The 25,278-nt window shown below is 41.6% G+C and overlaps 1 protein-coding gene and 1 non-coding gene across 2 annotated transcripts in view; one reads left to right on the forward strand and one right to left on the reverse strand.

The window, feature by feature from the left end:
- Positions 1–25,278, forward strand: part of SEC63 (SEC63 homolog, protein translocation regulator) — an 88,317-nt gene that overhangs the window by 7,805 nt on the left and 55,234 nt on the right. The window contains 1 exon segment of the mRNA NM_001266833.1: positions 22,277–22,376. Within this exon segment, the coding sequence (NP_001253762.1) occupies positions 22,277–22,376 (100 nt within the window).
- LOC114677841 (U6 spliceosomal RNA) lies at positions 21,324–21,427 on the reverse strand. The gene has a single exon (XR_003729274.1). It is a non-coding gene; the product is annotated as a U6 spliceosomal RNA (small nuclear RNA).

Here is a 25,278-nt window from a genome sequence, read left to right on the forward strand (position 1 = left end):
ACTCCAATGTAGTTCAGAAGCTTATATACCATCCTGGTGAAACAGGTTATGGGAAGGGGGAGAAGAGGAATTCTGTTGATAGGATTGCTGGGGAGAATGGATCAGAGAACAGAGATGAACTTGTACATTATCTTGTGAAGGGTCTGTTTAGGTGTGGTTACCTTCTTGGTCCTACAGGAGGAGAAGAAAAGCAGTTATTCATTTTGGTGGGTCTGTATCTTAGGCAGATGAAGGCTTTGGGATATGGTGGGGGTATCAGGAGGGCAGGAAGGAAAGTCAGACCTTGAGGCTTGTTCATTCAGCATGTCAAAATGCCATATTTCGGGTATCACTGAGCCCCAACATGGAGGTACAAACCAAGGAACTAAAATTGACCAAAAGTCTTCATAATTTACCCTCCAAGCCTTTCCCTGAAACTTGCAAGCCTTCAGTAGACTCCAGAGTTGCAAAATAGTTTTGTAAGACAGATTCTGCCAGTGAAGTGTTGTCTAGATAGGGAGATGGATTCCTGGTGTTTCTTACTCCACTGTCCTCCCGGAATCCTCTCTGTGGGGATAACTTTAGACATAGTCCCTCCTTGGAGGAGGAAAACCTACTTCCGCCTTCAGTCCGAGATAGATAACCATGGTTTTCCTCATCTAGACTCAGCTCTGCTGCTGTTCAGTGAGTGAGTGCTAGTCTGAAGGTGGGTAGTGTGGAATGCACTCAAGGTAGCACTTTGAGCTGGATTGACGTATTACCTCATTTTATTCATGAGAAAACTGCGTCCTAGAGGAGGTTACCAACTTTCCTAAGGTCATATAGCTACCAGGTGGAAGATTGTGTATTGGACTCAATTCTGTCTTATGCCAAAGCATCTCTTGTTAGCCACTACTCTCTGCTGCCTCCTGTAATTAAGTAAATATAACACATTATGATACGTGTTAAAATGGCTAGTGGAAAGTGCTTTGGGAGCACATAGGAAGGAGTAAATACATTTTGGGATTTGGGGAAGTGTTTCATGCAGAGGAGGTGACATGAGATCGGTCTTAAACGGTAAGTGGGAGAAGGGCGTTCCATATATAGGGGAAAGTATATGCAAAAGCGTGGAGGTGTTTAGTATATGGTAAAGATTTGAATATGATTGGCACTTACAACCAAGTTAACTATTTTAAGAGTGTTATACTTTATCCTGTAAGTTATTTGGTAAACAATGGAGGTTTTAAAGTATGGTAATAAAACATGGTCAGTTTGGCTTTTGTGGAGTATTGTGTGGAGAATGGTTTGGTGGGTGGAGGGGGAGGTTGGTGATGGCTGGGTGGGAAACTAGATGGAGGGGGTGTACATTTCAGAGGCTCTCTCCAGTGATAGGCGATCGGATTAGGAAGAGAATTCTAAGAAAGCTTGGACTGTTTATTGAATATAAGTACTGAGGAGAGAATGAGAATGGAGTGCAGATTTTGAATTTTCACTCATTTCCAGGATTACTTATTTCTTGTCCTCTGGAAAGCTGTTTGGTAATTGGCCCAATGATCAGTTTGGGGATTAAGTTCATGGAAAAGAATGGGGATGAATTTTTTTTGAGACTGGGTCTCATGTTGTTACCCAGGTTGGAGTGCAGTGGCACCACCACTGCTCACTGTAGCCTCAATCTCCTGGGCTGAACCATCCTCCTGCCTCAGCCTCCAAGTAGCAGGAACTACACATGCACACCGTCACTCTCTATAGAGTTGTAATTACAGTACAATGGGTTATCTCAGTCTCCTGTTGAGTGGTTTGGTTTTTTTGTTCTTTTTTTGACAATAACTCTAGTCCGATAGTGAGTGTTTTTGTTTTTTGTTTTGTTTTTTCTTGGAGACAGGGTCTCACTCTGTCACCCAGGCTGGAGTGCAGTAGCACGATCTCAGCTCACTGCAACCTCTGTCTCCCAAGCTCAAGTGATCCTCTCACCTTGGCCTCCAAGTAACTGGGACTACAGGTGCGCCATCATGCCCAGCTAATTTTTCTAATTTTTGTAGAGATAGGGTTTCACCGTGTCACCAAGGCTGTGTTTCTTGACATTAGAAAAAACTAACTTGTGTCCCCTTTGTATTCAAAGGGATATGTCTTAATGTTCATATTTAGAGCTTATGGTCGATGTTTTTTTTTTTTGAGACAGTCTTGCTCTGTTACCCATACTGGAGTGCAGTGGCATGATCTCGGCTCACTGCAACCTCTGCCTCCCAGGTTCAAGTGATTCTCCTGCCTCAGCCTCCTGAGTAGCTGAGATTACAGGAGCCCACCACCACGCCTGGCTAATTTTTGTATTTTTAGTAGAGACGGGGTTTCACCATGTTGGCCAGGCTGGTCTTGAACTCCTGACCTCAGATGATCTGCTTGCTTCAACCTCCCAATGTGTAGAGCTTACAGTTTTCTCAGGCTTTAGCTCTTAAAGGAATGTTAGAGATCTGAGAAAACTTTAAATTGTTTTAAAAAGTCATTCCCTCTTTGTTCTATCCTGACAGAGGGGTGTATCAGACATTGCCACATGTACACACTTAAGTCCTATGCAGAGGAAAGCAGTTGAGAACTTGGCAGTAGGAATTACAGGACTACATGAAGGTTTTATAGATGTGATGACAAACATTAGATTAATAACTGCATTATTTTGGTCGAGTCTGGTGGCTCACACCTGTAATCCCAGCACTTTGGGAGGCCGAGGTGGGCAGATCGTTTGAGGTAAAGAGTTTGAGACCAGCCTGGCCAACATGGTGAAACTCCATCTCTACTAAAAATAGAAAAAAAATTAGTTGGTTGCCTGTAATCCCAGCTACTTGGGAGGCTGAGGCAGGAGAATTGCTTGAACCTGGGAGGTGGAGGATGCAGTGAGCTGAGATTGCACAACTGCACTCCAGCCTGGGCGACAGAGTGAGACTCTTGTCTAAAAAAATAAAAAATAGGCCAGGCGCGGTGGCTCGTGCCTGTAATCCCGAGGCACGGGATACTTTGGGAGGCCGAGGCGGGCGGATCATGAGGTCAGGAGTTCGAGACCAGCCTGGCCAATATGGTGAAACCCTGTCTCTACTAAAAATACAAAAATTAGCCAGGCGTGGTGGTGGGCTCCTGTAATCTCAGCTACTCAGGAGGCTGAGGCAGGAGAATCACTTGAACCTGGGAGGCAGAGGTTGCAGTGAGCTGAGATTGCACTACCGCACTCCAACCTGGGTGACAGAGCAAGACTCCGTCTCAAAAAAATAATAATAAAATAAAATAGATAATAAATTTAAAAACCCGAAAAAAAATACCCTGCATTATGTAAAATTGCTTTTATTTAAAGGTCACGTTGCATATTTGCTTGATCTTGGGAGGACCTGAGAAACAAAGATAGGCTTATTTTCTTTTCTTAGATGCTTGTTCCCTTAATCATACTTTTTATTTAGACATAAAGAAGGTAATTACAAATGTATTCATAAATTGCTTGGACTTGCTTTTAAAAATGTTTTCCTATTACCAGACTTTATTGATGACAAATGTTACACTGTTTCACCATCACATTGTTTCTTTGATAGGCATTGCTGTTCATTCTTTTAAAAAGATGTTCTTGGCCAGGCACGGTGGCTCACGCCTGTAATCCCAGCACTTTGGGAGGCCGACGCTGGTGGATCACGAGGTCAAGAGATCGAGACCATCCTGGCCAACGTGGTGAACCCTGTCTCTACCAAAAATACAAAAATTAGCTGGGCGTAGTGGGGTACGCCTTTAGTCCCAGCTGTTCAGGAGGCTGGGGCAGGAGAATCACTTGAACCCAGGAGGTGGAGGTTGCAGTGAGCCGAGATCTGCCGCTGCACTCCAGCCTGGGCAACAGATTGAGACTGTCTCAAAAAAAAAAAAAAAAGAAAAATATTCTTTACATTTTGGAATTGTGTTTGTCAGTAGGAATTTTCTCGTGTAGATTCCAAATCTTTTTTTGCTTTAGATTTTTGTTTAGTTTTAGTAGTTACTGATTAAATGTTCACTGTTTGACCGTACAGGTACAGCAGATGATACAAAGATGAACGCAGTATAAACATAGTCATGTTTTGGTAGAATTTGTAACCCGGGTGGGGTGACAGGATTAGGATTAGACAAATGCACAGATTATTATATGCAGAACACAAGAAAGAAAGTGTAAGAGAAGTGAAAACAAGTGCTGTTTACATCCAAACAAATTCATCCAAGGTTAGTTGGATGAATTTGCATCTAGTAGGCTGTGATAGTGGGGATCTAGAGGTCAAGAAAGGCTTTGCACAGTAGGTGAATTTTTGACTAGACTTTTGAGGACAAAGAAGATTTTTTTTTTTTTTTTTAAGACGGAGTCTCGCTCTGTCGCCCGGGCTGGAGTGTGGTGGCACAATATTGGCTCACTGCAACCACCGCCTCCCGGGTTCAAGTGATTCTCCTGCCTCAGCCTCTTGAGTCCCTGGGATTACAGGTGCCCACCACCACGCCCAGCTAATTTTTGTATTTTTAGTAGACAAGGGGTTTCACCATCTTGGCCAGACTGGTCTTGAACTCCTGACCTCGTGATCCACCCGCCTCGGCCTCCCAAATGAGCTACAGCACCTGGCTGAAGATTTTTAATTTTTTTTTTCCACAATTTAACCTACATCATGTTTTGAAGGATAAAGATTTTAATCAGTAGAAAGGGGAAGGGGAGGAGGACTGCAAAGAAGAAATAGCATGAGTATGGAACATGTTCAAAGTACATATCAAATTAGTTGGAACCAGGATTCATAGAGTGAGAAAATGTGAGAAAAGACCAAAAGTAGATTTAAATCATGGAGAATCTTGTATGCCCAGCTGAAAGTTTCTATACTTTCTGTCTCCGTAAGTTTGCCTGTTCTAGATATTTCATATATGTAGAATCTTAAAAATTTGTCCATTTGTGTCTGGCGTATTTTACTTAGCATAATGTTTTCAGGGTTCATCCATGTTGTAGCATGTATCAGAATCTCATTCCTTTTATGGCTGAGTAATACTTTATTGTAGGATATACCACATTTTGTTTATTTGTTGAACACTTGGACAGTTTCCACCCTTCGGCTATTGTGAATAATGCTGCAGTGAACATTGTCAGTTCTTTCGAGGATATTCCTAGGAGTGGAATTGTTGGGTCATATGCTAATTCTATGCTTACCCTTTTTTTTTTTTTTTTTTTTTTGATATGGAGTCTTGCTCTGTCGCCCAGGCTGGAGTGCAATGACGCGATCTCAGCTTACTGCAGCTGCCGCCTCCCGGGTTCAAGCGATTCTCCTGCTTCAGCCTCCCGAATAGCTGGGACTACAGGTGTGCGCCACTAGTCCCCACTAATTTTTCTATGTTTAGTGGGAACGCAGTTTCACCATGTTGGCCAGTCTGGTCTCCAGCTCCTGGCCTCAAGTGATCTGCCTGCCTCGGCCTCTCAAAGGACGGGATTACGGGCATAAGCCACCCCACCCAGCCTTACGTTTAGGTTTTTGAGGAACCACCAAACTGTTTTCATAGTGGCTGCACCATTTTACATTCCTTATTTTTATTTATTTTTTTTCTGATACAGAGTCTCACTCTGTCGCCCAGGCTGGAGTGCAGTGGCACGATCTTGGCTCTTTGCAAGCTCCGCCTCCCGGGTTCACGCCATTCTCCTGCCTCACCCTCCTGAGTAGCTGGGACTACAGTCCCCCACCACCACGCCTGGCTACATTCCTTATTTTAAAAATAGAGATGCGGTTTCACTATGTTGTCCAGGCTGGTTGTGAACTCCGTGTTACATTCCTCCAAGCAATGTTCCTTCCTCTCCAATGCTTGTTGTTTTATGTTTTTTAGAAAAATTATAGCTAATAATGTGTAGCTATAATATTAATTAATAATTATATTAAAATTATATATGAAATTATGGTTAATACTTTTGTTTTTGTTTCTTTTTTGAGGTGGAGTGTAGCCCTGTCCCCCAAGCTGGAGTGCAGTGGCACAATCTCGGCTCACTGCAACCTCCGCCTCCCAGGTTCAAGCGACTCTCCTGCCTCAGCCTCCTGAGTAGCTGGAACAATAGGTGCATGCCACCACACCTGGCTAATTTTTGTGTATTTTTTTTTTTGTTTTTGAGACGAAGTCTCACTTTGTCGTCCAGGCTAGAGTGCAGTGGCGTGATCTCAGCTCACAGCCACCTCCGCCTCCCAGGTTCCAACAATTCTCCTGCCTCAACCTCCCGAGCAGCTGGGATTACAGGCACGTGCCACCACACCTGCCTAATTTTTGTATTTTTAGTAGAGACGGAGTTTCACCGTGTTGACCAGGCTGGTCTTGAACTCCTGACTTTAAGTAATCTGCTGGCCTCAGCCTCCCAAAGTGCTGGGATTACAGGCATGAACTACTGTGCCTGGCTTAATTATTTTTTTAGTTTTTTAAAAATTAAATGATAGATTTGAAGTGTATCTTATGGTTTGGATTTGCATTTTCCTAATGGCTGATGATGTTGAACATCTTTTCATGTTGGCCATTTGTTTGTGGAGAAATGTCTATTTAAATCCTTTGCCCATTTTTAAATTGGGTTATCTTTTTCTCTATGTGTTCTGGATATAAATCTCTTATTAGATACACAGTTTGCAAGTATTTTCTCATTCTGTAGGTTCCCTTTTTGCTTTCTTGATAACGTCCTTCAATGAATCAAAAACCAAAAGCTTTTAATTTTGATGAAGTCCAGTTTATCTATTTTTTGTTGTTGTTCATGCTTTAGGTGTTTTATCTTTTTCTGAGATGGAGTCTCACTCTATCGTCCAGGCTGGAGTGCAGTGGCGCGATCTCTGCTCACTGCAACCTCCACCTCTCAGGTTCAAGTGATTCTCTTGCCTCAGCCTCCTGAGTAGCTGGGATTATGGGCATGTGCTACCATGCCTGGCTAAGTTTTGTATTTTTAGTGGAGATGGGGTTTCATCATGTTGACCAGGCTGGTCTCGAACTCCTGGCCTCATAATCCGCCTACCTTGGCCTCCCAAAGGGCTGGAATTACAGGTGTGAGCCACCACGCCTGGGTTTTTGGTGTCATATCTAAGAATCCTGTGGCAACTCTAAGCTTATAAAAATCTGTTCGTATTTTTTTTCTAAAAGATTTATGGTTTCGGCTCTTATGTCTTTAATCCGTTTTGAGGTAATTTTTGTAAATGATGTGAGAAGGGGGTCCATCTTCATTCTTTTCCATGTGGAAATCCGGTTGTCTCAGCATCATTTGTTGAAGAGTCTGTTCAGCATTGAATGGCTTGGTAACCTTGTCAAAAATCAATTGGCCATAGATGTATAGGTAGAACTATTTTTTAGGGGGTAACTAATTGAACATAGTTTCACTGTGATGGCCTGTTAATATTAGAGTACCTCAAGGCTGAGTCCTTCACATTATCCTCTACAGTTATGCCTTTTGGTGATCTCATCCAACCTAATGGCTTTAAATATAACCAACCTATATGATGAGGACTCCCAGACTCCCAAATTTCTATTTCCAGGCTGGACTGGACTTCTCGTTTTTTTTTTTTTTTTGGAGACAGAGTTTTACTCTGTCATGTAGGTTGGAATGCAGTGATGTGATCTTGGCTCACTGCAACCACCGCTTCCTGGGTTTAAGTGATTCTCCTGCCTCAGCCTGCTGAGTAGCTGGGATTACAGGCATATAATAACCACCTGTGGCTAATTTTTGTATTTTTAGTAGAGCCGGGTTTCACCATGTTGGCCAGGCTGGTCTTGATCTCCTGACCTCAAGTGATCTGCCCACCTTGGCCTCCCAAAGTGCTGGGATTACAGGCATGAGCCACTGCACCTAGCCCAGTCTGAACTTCTTTCCTCAGACTCCAGACTTAATGTGTAAAAGTGCTTAACCCACATTTCCACTTGGATATCTAATAGAGATCTTTCTATTAATATGCACAAAATTGATAGGATTACTTTCTTCCCCTCCCCGCCTAACCTTCTTGACCCATAATCTTTAGTTAATCACAACTGTCTTTTCAGCTGTTCAGAAAAGAAGTTTAGGGGTCATTCTTTATTTTTTATTTATAATTTTTACCTTTAAGCTCTGGTAGACTGGATTAGAAGTTATTCTTGATTCTTCTCTTTTTCATACTCCGCTTTCAGACTATTAGTATGTTCTTTTGGCTCTACCTTTGAAATACATCGTGTCTGACCATTTCTCATCACTCCACAAACACCACTGTCCTGGTTTATTGCCTAGATTATCATTAGCTTCCTAGCTAGTCTGTTTCTACCCTGGCTGAGTGTAGCCTTTTCTCAAAATAGTAGCAGGGATCCTTTATAACAGGAGTCAGCTCATACGATTCTGCTTAGAACTCTTCAGGGCTGTCTGTCTCAATCTGACAAGAAGCTCAAGTCTTAGAGAGTAAAGTCCTTCATGGTCTCTTTGATCACTTTGCTGTTTCCATTCCAGCCATAGCTGCCTCACTGCACTTGTGAACATAGCGAAGCCACACTCTTTCTTTCAGTCCTTTACTGTTGCTGCTCCCTTTGCCTGGAATACTTTTCCTCTAGATAGTCACATTACCTCTTCCCTCATCTCTGTTGTCTTTGCTCAGAGGCCATCTTCCCTGAGCATCCTATTTTAAATTGTAGTGTTTCTTACCCCTACCTCACTACTTTTCTCTCAAAGAACCCTTCAACAACATGGGTTTGAACTATGTAGGTCCACTTATACGTGGATTTTTTTCAGTAAATATATTGGAAAACTTTTTGGAGACTTGTAACAGTTTGAAAAAATTTTGCAGAAGAAATGTAGCCTAGAAATATCAAAAAAATTAAGAAAAAGATGTTATAAATGCATAAAATGTATGTAGATACTAGTCTGCTTTATCATTCGCTACCATAAAAGAAGCACGTATCTATTGTAAAAGGTAACATTTATCAAAACTTATGCACACAAACACTATAGACAGGACATGGAGCTATTTGCAGTTGAGAGAAATGTAGTATTAAATCATAACTGCATAAAATTAGTGTATACTACCGTAATACTTTTATAGCCATCTTCTTTGCTATTGCAGTGAGCTCAAGTGTTGCAAGTATCCGCTTAAAACATTGTGTGATGTTAATCATCTCTGTGTAAGCAGTTTGTCCCTTCAGTAAATTCCTTATCACCATAAAAAGTGATCTCTTGAGGTTCTCTTGTATTTTTCTTTGTATTTAGTGCAATACCATAAACCTTGCAACACCATGGGACTCATACAAAGTGCCACTAGTGATGCTCTAAGTGCTCCTAAGAAGAAGAAAAAAGTCATAATAATAACAAAAAGTTGAATTGCTTGATATATACTGTAGATTGAGGTCTGCAGCTTATAAACAGATGACATAAACTTAAGGTATTAATAAATACAGTACTGTAAATGTATTTTCTGTTTTGATTTTCTTGACGTCTTTTTTCTAGCTTACTTTATTGTAAGCATACAGTATATAATACATACACAAAATATGTGTTAAATCAACTGTTTATGTTATCCATAAGGCTTCTAGTCAACAGTAGGCTATTAGTAGTTAAGTTTTGGGGGAACCAAAAGTTATATGCAGATTTGTGACTGCACAGGGCGTGGGGACAGGGCCCCTAAACCCAATGTTGTTCAGGGGTTAACTATACTATATAATTTACTTTGTTTATTGCTATGGTTTTTGAGAGCAGGGTTTTTTGTTTTGTTTTCTTCTATATCCTCAGTGTCCAGAAAAGTCCGGGTACGTAGTGGATATTCACTAAATGTTTGTTAAATAAAGGAGTTCAACATTCTCAAGAAATATTTATATAGTGCCTCCTCTATTCCAGGAAATTGGAAAAAGGAGGGTGAACACTGTGGGTAAGATACAGTCTCTGCTCTTGAACTTCAGTACAGAGGAATCAAAATTGGCTTTTAATACTGGCTGCTAAAGAATGGTGGTGCCAACGGGCAAACTGCTGAAGAGAATGTATAGTCCTACTGGCTTTTTTTTTTTTTTTTTTTTTTTTGAGACGGAGTCTCGCTGTGTCTCCCAGGCTGGAGTGCAGTGGCGCGATCTCGGCTCACTGCAAGCTCCGCCTCCCGGGTTCACGCCATTCTCCCGCCTCAGCCTCCCAAGTAGCTGAGACTACAGGCGCCTGCCACCTCGCCCGGCTAATTTTTTGTATTTTTAGTAGAGACGGGGTTTCACCGTGTTAGCCAGGATAGTCTCGATCTCCTGACCTCGTGATCCACCCGCCTCGGCCTCCCAAAGTGCTGGGATTACAGGCTTGAGCCACCGCGCCCGGCCCCTACTGGCTTTTTTAGAAAGGAGTTACAAAAGTGTTAATGCTCTTAAACCTAGTAATTATACTTCTGGTGCTGTGTTCTAAGGATAGAGTGTTCTGAATACTTCTAGGACCAGAGAGATCCATAATACCAAGAAATTAGAAACATTTTATGTATCTAATTATGGAATGGTAGGTATATTGTGGTATCTTTATTCATTTGGTTATTAGTAGTCATTAAGTGATATTTATAATGATCTAAACACACGGAAATGTTTAGAAATTTTAAAAATTAAAAATTACTGCTAATGCAACCTTAACACAAACTTCAGCTTTTTGTTTTTGTCTCTTTCATTTTGTACACTGATACATCATAGAAATGCTACCCTTAAGTGGGCTTTTATGTGTCCCATTTTTCTCTTTGAGAAGCTCACTTGGGCAGCTGCTGCAGTGGGGATAAGCACCAGGTATAGTCAACACTGCAAAAGGGCCCTTACAGGCCCTGATTGAAGCAGCAGGGCAGCCCTTTAATTGATTGAAGCTCATTCCTCAGGAAGTCAGTTGCTGGAGCTTCCTTCTTCACAGAGCTGTTTCTCTTCTGAGAGTGTACCTTCAACCTTGCCAACTCTCCTGTCTTCTTTGCCTTTTCCAGATATTCTCCTAAATATAACTAAAAGGAAACATACTACAGTGGTATTAATGATTACTAGCTGGGTGTTGGATTGGTGGATTTTTTTTCTTCCACTATATGCCAAATTTTCTTTTTCCTCCTTTTTTTTCTTCTTTTTTTTTTGAGACAGGGTCTCACTCTGTTTCCCAAGGCTGAGGGTAGTGGCACGATCATGGCTCATAGTAGCCTTCATCTCCTGGGCTCAAGGAGCTGATTCTTCTGCCTCAGCCTTCTAAGTTGCTGGGACTATGCGCGTGTGCCACCATACCCGGCTAATTTTTATTTTTTTTTGTAGAGATGAAGTCTTGCTATGTTGCCAGGCAACATATGAATTTGTGTTAACACTCAAAATCTTACTAAAACAATCTCTGGCTAGCATTGCGATCTTGAGCAAGACACACTCTGCACTCATCTTCAGAGGCCTTTTCAGCTCAATGAATTGTTCTTACTTTGGGGTATGTGGTGTTTAAAGTTCTGGTGGGACATACATTCTTGTGTGTTAAGTTGCCTTTCCTTCTTAGCTAGCATTTATTTACTTTCCTAGTACTTGAGTTTCTCTTCCATTTTCTCTTGTTTTACCTGTTTTTGGTTAACCTTTTACTTAGGCTATGGATTATCACTATAAGATTAAGAGTAAAAGAAAAATAGGAGGACAGAGCTAACAGGGTGGTTAGTACATTAATAATGAAGCTTCCCAGGTCCTCCTTTCCCTCCTTGCCTCTCCTCCTCCCAGGTAAGTACTGAAAGTTACTACAACGAGTCTTTTTTTTTTTTAAAGAATATTTTTAGGGGAATGGAAAAAGACAATTATTGCCTGCCTGGTTGATTCTGCCAACCTTTCCTATCCTCCTTTTCCCTGTGTTCCTGATATGTAGGTCATATCGTTTAACTTGTTTTTCATGAACCCTCTGGAGCTATGTGTGTGTGCCTGTGTATGTGAGTGTGTGTGTGTGCACTTTAAATCGGGGGCAATTTTGTGTCCCAGAGGATATTTGTGAATTTCTGAAGATTTTTTTGGTCTCCACTGGGGAGCTGTTTCTGGCATCTAGTGGGTAGAGATCACGATGCTGCTAAACATCCTAAAATGCACAGAAACATTAAATTATAAGAATTGTGTAGTCCAAAATGTCAGTAGCGCTGACGTTGAAAAGCCCTGCTCTGTAGTACTTATTTCAGTACCATAAAAGGAAAAGAAAAAGAGATAGTATATAATTGTATGCTGCTGTCAAGTACCCGCTTAGGGAAGACAAAACTCTTGATTTATTTGAACTTCTTGGTTTGTATTGGTTTGCACTTAGATTGTTCAGGAATTCCTGAGAATTGTGAACTTTGGTGGTAGAGGGGTGGTTCTGTTGTGATCCAGTGGGTTTTTTTTGTTGTTGTTGTTCAAGAACATTTTCAGTTGCCTTCTAGGTTCCCTCCTCCATTGCCAGAGTATGTGTAGTGGATAGGTGTTAAGTAGATCCCACGTTTCTGTAACCCTTCTGATTTAGGTAATCTGTGATTGTGTATCCTGGGTGGTGGTGATGGTGAACAATATGTAGTCTTATGAAGCCTATATTCCAAATCCAAATGGTTCTGAACTGGCCTTGGGAATGAGACATCATGGCTAACTATTCAGATTCAAGTTAAGAGCATAGTGATTACTGGATGACTTTTATTTTTGGTCATCTAGAGCCGTGATTACCAGTTTTTCACTTCCAAGTTATTTTCATGCTTTTCATATTCTGAAACATTCTGGGAAACCGCAATTAAAGGAAAGATTTAAAAAAAAATTTTTTTTTAAATTATTTTTATTTTTATTTTTTACTATTTTTTAGTTTTTGAGGCAATCTTGTACTTTCACCCAGGCTGGAGTGCAGTGGCATAATCTTGGCTCACTGCAGCCTCTGCCTCCTGGGTTCAAGCGATTCTCCTGCTTCAGCCTCCCGAGTAGCTGGAATTACAGGCGCTCACCACCACACCTGCCTAATTTTTGTATTTTTAGTAGAGATGGGATTTTGCCATGTTGGCCAGGCTGATCTCGAACTCCTGACCTCACGCAATCTGTCTGCCTTGGCCTCCCAAAGTGCTGGGATTACAGGCATGAGCCTTTTTTTTGACAGTTCAATTTGGTTGGTTAGTTTAATAATGAAAACTGCCTTTGCCAATTAGGTTATATGGTACATGTTTTCTATAAATCAAATAAGCTAATCTGCAGCTTTAGGTTTTGACAAAATACACTTGAAGTACAAGGTAAAGCTATTTTGGCAAAGATTGAGCCATACTGACAGAAGTGTACTTTTGTTTTCAAAAATAAGTTTTAGTTGTTTTTTTTCTTTGAGACACTGTCTCGCACCATTGCCCAGGCTGAACTGCAGTAATGTGATCATGGCTTGCTACAGCCTCGAATTGCTGGGCTCCCGTGATCCTCCTGCCTCAGCCTCCTGAGTAGCTGGGACTGTAGGCATGTACCACCATGCCCAGGTAATTTTTAAAGTTTTTGTAGAGACAGGGTCTTCCTGTGTTGCCCAGGATAGACTTGTACCCCTGAGCTCAAGTGATCCTCCCGCCTCAGCCTCCTAGAGTGCTGGGATTACAGGCGTGAGCTACTGTGCCTGGCCATTGTAATATTCTTTCAACTTTTATGATGACTTGAATATTTTCAAAACAAAAAAATTGGGAAAAACTTTAAAGTCACAGGGAATTAAAGTAATTTTAAGAAGTGTATTTCGGTATTATAAGAAATGACTTACTGGGGCTGGCTGGGCGCAGTGGCTCATGCCTGTAATCCCAGCATTTTGGGAGGCCAAGTGGGTGGAACTGGAGGTCAGGAGTTTGAGACCAGTCTGGCCAACATGGCGAAACCCCATCTCTACTAAAAATACAAAATTAGCTGGGTGTGGTGGTGCATGCCTGTAATCCCAGCTACTTGGAAGGCTGAGGCATTGCTTGAACCTGGGAGGCAGAGGTTGCAGTGAGCTGAGATCGTGCCATTGCACTCCAGCCTGGGTGAGACTCCATCAGGGAAAAAAAAAAAAAAAAAAGGAAGTGACTTACTGGGGCCAGATGTGGTGTCTCACACCTGTAATCCCAGCACTTTGGGAGGCCAAGGTGGGTGGAACTGGAGGTCAGGAGTTTGAGACCAGCCTGGCCAACATGGCGAAACCCTATCTCTACTAAAAATACAAAATTAACTGGGTGTGGTGTTGCATGCCTGTAATCCCAGCTACTTGGAAGGCTGAGGCATTACTTGAACCTGGGAGGCAGAAGTTGCAGTGAGCCGAGATCGCGCCATTGCACTCCAGCCGCCTGGGTGACAGAGTGAGACTCCATCAGGGAAAAAAAAAAAAAAAAAAAAGAGAAATGACTTACTGGGGCCAGGTGTGGTGTCTCACACCTGTAATCTTAGCACTTTGGGAGGCTGCAGAGGGAGGATTGCTTGAGCCCAGGAGTTTGAAACCAGCCCGGGCAACATAGATCTCCTTGTCTCTACGAAAAAAAACTAGCCAGGCATGGTGGCATGCTCCTGTAGTCCCAGCTACTCCAGAGGCTGAGGTGAGAAGATCACTTGAGCCTGGGAGATTGAGGATGCAGTAAACCATGATGGCATTACTGTAGTCTAGCCTGGTGACAGAGCAAGACCCTGTCTCAAAACAAAAACAAACAAACAAAAAGAATTAACTCACCAGGATGAAATATATTACATTAGGATAATATTATATGGGAGAAGTAGAATGAAGGACTGTTCATACATTTTTGTAAATGGATGATGATGGGTATGAAATTGCTGTGGTTTTTAGCTTTCTTTGGATGCATTTTAAAGAGATGTAATTATTTTAATATATCAGCTTTACAGTTGCAGCAAAGCAAGAATTGACAAATGGACCTGATTAAAAGAGATTCTGCACAGCAAAAGAAACTATCAACAGAGTAAACAGACAACCTACAGAATAAGAGAAAATATTTACAAACTATGCATCCAACAAAGGTCTAATATCCAGAATGTATAAGGAACTTAACAAGCAAAAAATATCCCCATTGAAAAGTGGGCAAAAGTCATGAACATTTCTTAAAAGAATTTTCTTTTTAAGTGGCCAAGAAACATGAAAAATGCTCAACATCACTAATCAGATAAAAGCAAATCAAAACCACAGTGAGAGATCATCTCATACTAGTCAGAATGGCTATTATAAAAAAGTCAAAAACCAGATGCTAGTGAGGCTGCAGGGAAAAGGGAACACTTATACACTGCTGGTGGGAAACTAGTTCAGCCACTGTGGAAAGCAGTTTGCAGATTTCTCAAAGAACTGAGAATTGTGATTTGACCCAGCAATCCCATTACTGGGTATATATCTAAAAGAAAATAAATTGTTATACCAAAAGACGTGCACCCATGTTCATTGCAGCACTGCTCACAGTAGCAAAGACATGGTACCAACCCAGGTGTCTATCAGTGGTGGACTGGATAAAGAAAATGTAGTGGCTGGGCATGGTGGCTCATGCCTGTAATCCCAGTGCAGTCGCGGCTCAGGACTGGCCGGCAGCTCCGCCTGCAGCCCTGGTGCAGGATCCACTGGGTGAAGCCAGGTGGGCTCCTGAATTGGATGGGGCCTTGGAGAACTTTTATATCTAGCCGGAGGATCATATGTGCACCAATCAACACTCTATTTAGCTAACCTAGTGGAGACTTGGAGAACTTTTCCATCTAGCACTCTGTGTCTAGCTCAAGGATTGTAGATACACCAATTAGTACTCTGTGTCTAGCTCAAGGTTTGTAAATACACCAATTGGTACTCTGTATCTAGTTAACTCTGTATCTAGCTAACTAGCACTCTGTGACTCTGTCTAGCTCGAGGATTGTAAACGCACCAATCAGCACTCTGTCAAAATGGACCAATCAGCTCTCTGGAAAATGGACCAATCAGGTCTCTGGAAAATAGACCAATCAGCAGGATGTGGGTGGGGTCAGATAAGGGAATAAAAGCAGGCTGCCCAAGCCAGCAGTGGCAACTGGATGGGGTCACCTTCCACACTGTGGAAGCTTTGTTCTTTCACTCTTTGCAATAAATCTTAACTGCTGCTCACTCTTTGGGTCTACGCTGCCTTTATGAGCTGTAACACTCACGGGGAGGGTCTCCAGCTTCACTCCTGAAGCCAACGAGACCACAAACCCACTGGGAAGAACGAGCAACTCTGGATGCGCTGCCTTTAAGAGATGTAACACTCACCAGGAAGGTCTGCAGCTTCACTCCTGACAGCGAGACCATGAACCCACCAGAAGGAAGAAGCTCCAGATACATCTGAACATCTGAAGGAACAAACTCCGGACACACCATCTTTAAGAACTGTAACACTCACCACTAGGGTCTGCAGCTTCATTCTTGAAGTGAGACCAAGAACCCACCAATTCCGGACACACCAGCACTTTGTGAGGCTGAGGCAGGTGGATCACCTGAGGTCAGGAGTTCGAGACCAGCCTGACCAACATGGAGAAACCCCATCTCTACTAAAAATTCAGAATTAGCCAGATGTGGTGACGCATACCTGTAATCCCAGCTACTCGAGAGGCTGTGGCAAGGAGAATCACTTGAACCCGGGAGGCAGAGGTTGTGATGAGCTGAGATTGCGCCATTGCACTCCAGCCTGGGCAACAAGAGTGAAACTGTCTCAAAAAAAAAAAAAAAAAAAAAAAGTAGTACATATACACGTAGAATACTACAAAGCCATTAAAAAGAATGAAATAATGTTCTTTAAAGCACATAAATGCAGCTGGAGGGTATTATTCTAAATGAATTAATGCAGAAACAGAAAACCAAATACTGCATGTTCTCACTTATAAGTGGGAGCTAAACACTGGGCACACATGGACATAACGATGGCAGCAATTCACACTGGAGTCTACTAGAGGGAGGGAAGGAGACAAGAGTTGAAAAACTGTTGGATACTATGTGGTAAGTAGGCAAACAAGTTTGAAGACTTTAGATCTGACTAACATTCCTTCACCTCTTTGGGTTTTATGATTATGGTGCTAAGAGTTCAATCAGTAATACTGCTGACTGGCAGATCATCCAGCACGGACAGAGTGACTTTTTTTACCAAAGGCACTATATGGTTTATGAAGCACAGCCATAACCCAAATCTAGATTATCCTTGCAGCTTTACTATACGAAGTTCAGCTGCTGAGAGCAGTTATGACATGTTGTTTTTTTATTGTTTTGTGATCTTAGGATTTCCTGTTCTATAAATGTGGATAATTTCTTTAAAAACAGTATAAGTTAAGGATACTTCTAACATAATTTTTAGTGCCCATGAAAATAGTAATTCAATAAGCAAGAAGTTTATAAGTGAACTTCATTTTATTCTGTTAAGTGTCTTATTAAAAAACTGGAATAACTTGACTTGTAATAGTTACTTTGACTTGATGTCATTCATACAGAGATTTGGAATGTGTACCATGAATATTTAGTTTTGCTGGAAATCTAACTGCTACTATGTTAACGTGTAAACTGTGGCCTGTAGTACTTATTGATTGATTTAAATACTATCCTTAAAGGTTAAGATTTAATTTTTAGGTTGGAGGAGTGGGGCACACAAGGTCCATGCGTTGTGTGGCCCCCAAGAATAAGGGGCTGAAAACCACATGTACTTTCTCTTGACCAGGAACAGTAGAACATCATACCTTTGAGTAGATCAAACTGTCTGCTTCATAAAGAGACTTCAGCATTGTTCTTATAAAACCTCATAAAATGTTTCCTTGATTTTACACTTGAAAGTGGGAGACTGTAGAGGCTTAATTTAATAAAATACATATTTAAAAATCACTAGTGGTATTTTCAAGTGTTCATAACTAAACCATGAAAATCAGAAAATTGGCATTACTGCCATCTCATTGTCTGACTCCATTTGGGTTTTGTCACTTTTCTTGATGTTCTTTATAGTAAAATATCCAATTTAGAATCACATACCACATTTAGTTGATGTGTTTCTTTAGTCTCCTTTAGTCTGAAGTAGTTACTCACTTTTCCCTCTGCTTTAAAGATTAGAGACCGGTTATTTAGTAAAATGAATTGGAGTTTGAGTTGTACAGTGTTTTCTCATTATTAGAGTCAGGTTATGTATCTTCAGCAGGAATTTCACAAAACTGATTCTGTGTTCTTCTCATTGCATGCTGTCAGGTGGTGTATGATTTTAGGTAGTCTTTTTTTCTGGCGATGCTCACCGATCACTTGATTGAGGTGGTGTCTATTGAGGTGTTCTATGTTTCCTATTGCTGCTGTAACAAATTACCACAAACTCATTGGTTTAAAACAGCACAAATTTGTTCTCTTAACAGTTCTGGAGGCCAGAAGTCCAAAATCAGTTTCTTTGGGCTGAAGTCATGATGTTGGCAGGGCTAGTTCCTTCTGGAGGCTCTAGGGTAAAATCTGCTTTCTTGCCTTTTCCAGCTTCTGCAGATAGCCTGTATTTTTTAGCTTGTGGCCCTTCCCTCATCTTTAAAAAGGGCATTAGTCCAGCATCTGCTTTCACTGTGATATCACCATCTCTGTCTTTGACCCTCCTGCCTCCCTCTTAAAAGTACCCCTGTGATTATGGTCCTCCTATGATAATCTCCCTATTTCAAGATCCTTAACTTAGTCATATCTGTAAAGTCCCTTTTGTCGTTTAAGATAGTATATTTACTGGTTCCAGGTATCAGGATGTGGACATCTTGGGGGACAGTTATTCAGCCTACCCAACTGTAAAGTCATTCATTTCCCCTTTGTAATTAGTATTTTGTGGGAGGATACTTGGATTCCTGGTTCCTTTTAGTGGAGAATGGTATTTAGAAGCCAAGATCTGCATGCTAGATGTGCTCATTGCTACTGGGATTTTTCTGCTCCTAGGCCCATTTAGTAGATAGAGCTAGGGAGTATGTATGTATGTATTTAGAACTGCATTTGTATTTCTTTATTAAAAGATATTCATTCATAGTGGTATCTTTAATTCCAGTCCAGCAGTACAGGGTTCATTCTTGTTTTCTATTTTTTCACTCCTTTTTCTTGACAGTGGAAAACTAACTCCAGGTATCTTTAATATATTAACTTATTCAATCAGTTCCCCTGCATATTATCAGTTTCCTTTTCTGCTACCATACTCTCCCCTACATGGATCCCTCCCTCTTCCCAATACTTGGTTTTGGTGCTTCTTGCTGGGTAGTCCTCCCATGCGGATGACTTCATCTAAGCATGGTGGTAACAGGGTAGTTGGACTTCCTACATGGTGGTTTTGGAACCTTCTATATGCCAAGTCCTTTTACTTACCTGTTATCTCATTTAAGAACTACAGTTTTGTAGATTTTTTTAATATGGTAAAAAAAATTGTAATTAACCAGCTGGACTCATTTTAGATCATCTCAATTGTGTTGGCAGCATTCAAAACATCATAAGTTAGGAGCCAGTTGAGCATACACCTTCTTCTCTCCATTAGGCCTGTTGAGTATGTTTACCTTGGCCATGCCAGTGTCATAGAGCTTCTTCACAGCCTGTTTGATCTGGTTGCCCTTAACATCCATAGTAAACACAAATGTGCTGGTGTCTTCTTCATGGCTGACTTAGTGGTCAAGGGGAACTTGATAATGTCATAATGATAAAGCTTGTTTTTTGTGGTGGTGGTCTTCCTACGACATTTGAACTGCCTTTGGAGCTGCATTGTCTTAGGCCACTGGAAGGTGGGTGGCCAGTCTTATTTTGTGTGGTTGTGGATGCCTTTCAGCACTGCCTTCTTGTTCTTCAAAGCCTTTGCTCTGACTTTGGCTTTGGGGTGGGCAAAGGCTTCCTCCTTTGTTTTTGGTGCCATCTTAAAAAGGCAGATTTTTATTTCGAAACTTAATTTTTTTTTTTTTGGAGACAGAGTCTTGCTCTGTCACCCAGGCTGGAGTGCAGTGGTGTGATCTTGGCTTACTGCATCCTGCCTCCTGGGTTCAAGTGATTCTGCTGCCTCAGCCTCCCGAGTAGTTGGGACTACAGGCACGTGCCACCACGCCTGGCTAATTATTTGTCTTTTTAGTAGAGAAGGGGTTTCACTGTGTTAGCCAGGATGGTCTCTATCTCCTGACCTCATGATGCACCTGCCTCGGCCTCCCAATACATTTTTTTTTTAAACTTGGGAGAGTCATTCAATCGAAGTGCTTGTGGTGAATTTAGTAAAACAATACATACTATTTTTGCTTGGGCTTAATTTCTTTTTAATTGAACTGCAAGTTTTTCCTGAGGCTTAAAATAATAGCTTTTTTATTTTTTTGAGATGGAGTTTCACTCTTGTTGCCCAGGCTGGAGTGCAATGGCGCGATCTCGGCTCATTGCGACCTGTGCCTCCCAGGTTCAACTGATTCTCCTGCCTCAGCCTCCTGAGTAATGGATTACAGGCATGCGCCACCACACCTGGCTAGTTTTGCATTTTTAGTAGAGACGGAGTTTCACCATGTTGGCCAGGCTGATCTTGAACTGGCTGGTCTCGAATTCCTGACCTCGTGATCTGCCTGTTAATCCTCTCAAAGTGTTGGGATTGCAGGCGTGAGCCACCGTGCCCAGCCTTAAAATAATAGCTTTTGTCACAACTCTTATATAAACTTAAGTTTTTTGTTTTGAGAAAAAAAAAAAAAGACATTTTGATAGGCATTTATTTTTGTGTTTTACTCTGTTGCCCAGGCTGGAGGGATCTCCGCTCACTGCAACCTCTGCCTCCTGGGTTCAAGTGATTCTCATGCCTCAGCCTCCTGAGTAGCTGGGACTATAGGCGTGCACCACTATGCCTGGCTAATTTTTGTATTTTTAGTAGAGATGGGGTTTTGCCATGTTGACCAGGTTGGTCTTCAACTCCTGACCTGAGGTGATCTGCCGCCTTGCCCTCCCAAAGTGCTGGGATTGCAGAGGTGAGCCACAGTGCCTGACCCCATAAACCTAAGTTTTATGGGTTTAGGAGACTTTTCCACCTTAACACAAAATAATTATAATTTGTGATACTGAATTTTACTCTACCTTTTTTTTTTTTTTTTTTTTTTTTTGAGACGGAGTTTCACTCTTGTTGCCCAGGCTGGAGTGCAACAGTAAGATCTCGGCTCACTGCAACCTCCGCCTCCCAGGTTCAAGCAATTCTCCTTCCTCAGCCTCCCGAGTAGCTGGGATTACAGGCATGCACCACCACGCCTGGCTAATTTTGTATTTTTAGTAGAGACGGGGTTTCTTCATGTTGAGGCTGGTCTCGAACTCCTGACCTCAGGTGATCCACCCGCCTCAGCCTCCCAAAGTGCTGGGATTAAAGGCGTGAGCCACCATGCCCGGCCCCCTTTTTTTTAATAACATTTTTTAAATGGTGCTTTTTTTGGGGACCAGGGTGCTCTGAGGCAGGAGGCGTGCTTGAGGCCAGGAGTTTGAGACCAACCTTGGCAACACAGCAAGACCCAGTTTCTACAAAAAACAAAAAAAATACTTCACAAATATGCATATCGTCTTTCGGCAAGGACCATACTAATCTCTGTATTGCTCCGGTTTTAGTGTATGTGCTGCTGAAGCAAGTACTCAACTTTTGTTTTAACTGCAAGTTGATTTTATGTTACAGCTCCAAGTCTTACTAGTTTTATATCATAAATAGATGAGATCTAAACTTTGTTGATAGAAGACATTTTGGGCCGGGCGCGGTGGCTCAAGCCTGTAATCCCAGCACTTTGGGAGGCCGAGACGGGCGGATCACGAGGTCAGGAGATCGAGACCATCCTGGCTAACATGGTGAAACCCCGCTCTACTAAAAAATACAAAAAACTAGCCGGGTGAGGTGGCAGGCGCCTGTAGTCCCAGCTACTCGGGAGGCTGAGGCAGGAGAGTGGCGTAAACCCGGGAGGCGGAGCTTGCAGTGAGCTGAGATCCGGCCACTGCACTCCAGCCTGGGCAACAGGGTGAGACTCCGTCTCAAAAAAAAAAAAAAAAAAAAAAAAAGACATTTTGATAGGCATTTATTTTTGTGTTTGAAGAGTATTATTTCTGCTTAGCTTCCTTAATAAACCATGTTTTAACTATTTTATACTTCTCGTTCCTTCTATAGCAGAGGGGAAAGAGGGAGAGAATTTCCCAGAAATTACTGATTATATCTGACTGAATATTTTGGGTGCAAGTCAGTTTTTGCAATTTCATTAAGTCTTATGTGAAAAATGGTCACCTGGTGGTTGAATGAAGTTTTCTAGATAGGTTGTTTGTTCTAAATGGCAGAAAATTTAACCTATCTTGTAAGTTTTTTAAAGGCTATTTGAATAGGCAGTAATTTCATGTTCCAGTAAACTGTTAGCGTGATGATGAAGGTTAACCAGTTAACTCTGGTTTTGCCTTCACTGTGAAAAATGGTTTTTAATTCATCTTATTTTTCTTTCTTGACAGAGCAAATTCGATTAAAGAATATCAGAAAAGTATACGGAAGGTGTATGTGGTATCGTTTACGGTTATTAAAACCCCAGCCAAATATTATTCCTACAGTAAAGTAAGTAATGAATTTCAAGAAAAAAACCTACTTAATGCTTATTCTTTGCTAGGTCATACAAAATATATGTGTAATGATGAATAAGTTATTGTGTCTGTAAAGAAATTGTAATCTATAGTAAGGGTAAGATATGAGAAAATGTGGGAACAGTCTGAACAGATTGGTTTAGAAGTTCAAAGGAAGGAGAATGTGCTGTTGCTGGGGATCGGGGATAGAGAGAGATAAGTCGTATCTTGAAGGACCTTTTGCACCTTGTGCCAGGATTTGAATTTTATCTTAAAGACTATGGGGAAATCTTTAAAAGATTTTAGAAGTAGGTGACATGAACAAGTTAGCATTTTATGGTGATAATTAAAGTTTATTGAGCACCTACTGTATGCTAGAATCTGTGCTAGGGCTTTATATGTTATCTAATTTAATTCTGTATTCACTTCAAAGTAGATGGTTTTGCTTCTTCTCAGATAAGGAAACTAAGGCTAAGAATAATGACATAACTTGACCAAAGTCATGTAGTTAGAAGTGTTGGATCAGGAACCTAATCACCCTTTATTTGAGCAGGTCCATCTGCTTAAACAGGCCATTAACATGTTTAGTTATAGCAGACCAGTTTAATTCTGTGAGGCTATGGGGTGTACTGGTTAAGAGCAAGGCTTTGGGCATTTATCCTGCGTCATCAGTTTAGAGGTAATAGATGAAACTGACAGGAGGTGAGAGAGTTACCCTTATCGGACTACTATATCTTGTGAATTACCTACATTTATCCAGTAGGAAGAGAAGATATAGCAAAAGAAATTAGTGAGAGTAGAATCAGTTATTTAAAAGTCTTGGTTTAAATGATAGTTTTTTCAGCATAATTTCAGGGGATTTAGTTTTTCTTTGTAAGGTTTAACTTTACCTAATTTAGTTTCTTTTTCTTTCTTTTCTTTTTTCTTTTTTTTTTTTTGAGACAGAATCTTGCTCTGTTGCCCAGGCTGGAGTTCAGTGGTGCCATCTTGGCTCACTGCAGCCTCAGCCTCCTGGGGCTCAGGCATCCTCCCACCTCAGCTTCCTGAGTAGGTGGGAGTACAGATGTGTGCCACCATACCTGGTTAATTTTTTTTGTTTTTGTTTTTGTTTCTTTTTGAGGCGGAGTCTTGCTCTGTCGCCCAGGCTGGAGTGCAGTGGCTGGATCTCAACTCACTGCAAGCTCTGCCTCCCGGGTTTACACCATTCTCCTGCCTCAGCCTCCCGAGTAGCTGGGACTACAGGCGCCCGCCATGTTGCCGGGCTAGTTTTTTGTGTTTTTTTAGTAGAGACGGGGTTTCACCGTGTTAGCCAGGATAGTCTCGATCTCCTGACCTCGTGATCCGATCCGCCCGTCTCGGCCTCCCTGTATTTTTTTATAGGGATGGGGTTTCACCGTGTTGCCCAGGCTGTTTTTGAACTCCTGGGCTCAAGTGATCTGCCTGCCCTTGCCTCCAGAAGTGGTAGGATCACAGGTGTGAGCCACCCTGCATGAGCCACCCAGTTTAGTTTCTTTGTAGGAGGGGGGAAATTCTAGCTTTGGTGTTGAGTTCTTTAATGAGGTGAAACTAAAGGCAAACTTAGTCTTGAGTAATTTTCTCTTCACTGTTTATTCTTTGCTGTTGGTTCTCATTTTAAATTAAATTTTCATAAAGCAGCAAGACAAAAAACAGCCCCCCCTCCACGTATCTGCGGGTTCCACATCGGAAGATTCAACAAACTGTGAATTGAAAATATTTGGGGGAAAAAAGCAAGAAAAATAACAATACAACAATTAAAAGTATAAATAAAAATATGGTATAATAACTTTCCACAGTGTACATTGTATTAGATATTATAAGTAATTTAGAGATGATTTAATGTACACGGGAGGATGTATGTAGGTTATATGCAAATGTGACATCATTTTATACTGGGGACTTGAACATCCATAGATTTTGGTATCTGTGGGGTCCTGGAACCAGTCCCTGAGGATACCAAGGGATGCCTGTATTTTTGGCCTCCCAGTCTCTTGTCTGGCTTTGTTCAAGACTTTGTGGGTATCTGAACCTCAGTTTTCAAGGAGAAAAACTTTGTGAAGCTCTTTTAGTGATTAATAAACTGATTTACTTAAAGTACAGATTAAGGGAGTTTTGATAAGGAAGAATTAAATATATACTGGTAACAATTTAGATAAGGTCATAAACCTTTAAAACTTTTACTACTTAATCTTGAAACATTCTTTCAAAGTTAAACAGTTGTTGTGTAATGCTTTTCTTCTGACATCATCTGCAAAACTAAGGCATGTAATTTTTGAAAGTTGCTTCTAAAGATGACACTTCAGACTGGGCATGGTGGCTCAAGCCTGTAATCCCAGAACTTTGGGAGGCTTAGGTGGGTGGATCACCTGAGGTCGGGAGTTTGAGACCAGCCTGGCCAACATGGTGAAACCCCATCTCTACTAAAAAAATCCAAAAGGTTAGCCAGGCATGGTGGTACGTGCCTATGGTCCCCCAGCTACCTGGGAGGCTGAGGCAGGAGAATGGCTTGAGCCCAGGAGGCAAAGGTTGCAGTGAGCCGAGATTGTGCCACTGCACTCCAGCCTGGGTGACAGAACAAGACTCCGTCCCCCACCCAGAAAAAAAGATGACACTCAAGTTAATTACTGAAGCCAAGTGTGGGGAAAACGCTTATCTTTTCAGAGGAACCAAATGGGGTTTTTTTTTTTTTTTTTTTTTTTTTTGAGACTGAGTCTGGCTCTGTCGCCCAGGCTGGAGTGCAGTGGCCGGATCTCAGCTCACTGCAAGCTCCGCCTCCCGGGTTTACGCCATTCTCCTGCCTCAGCCTCCCGAGTAGCTGGGACCACAGGCGCCCGCCACTTCGCCCGGCTAGTTTTTTATATTTTTTAGTAGAGATGGGG

Source organism: Macaca mulatta, chromosome 4 (assembly GCF_049350105.2).
Source record: "Macaca mulatta isolate MMU2019108-1 chromosome 4, T2T-MMU8v2.0, whole genome shotgun sequence".
Lineage (NCBI taxonomy): Eukaryota > Metazoa > Chordata > Mammalia > Primates > Cercopithecidae > Macaca > Macaca mulatta.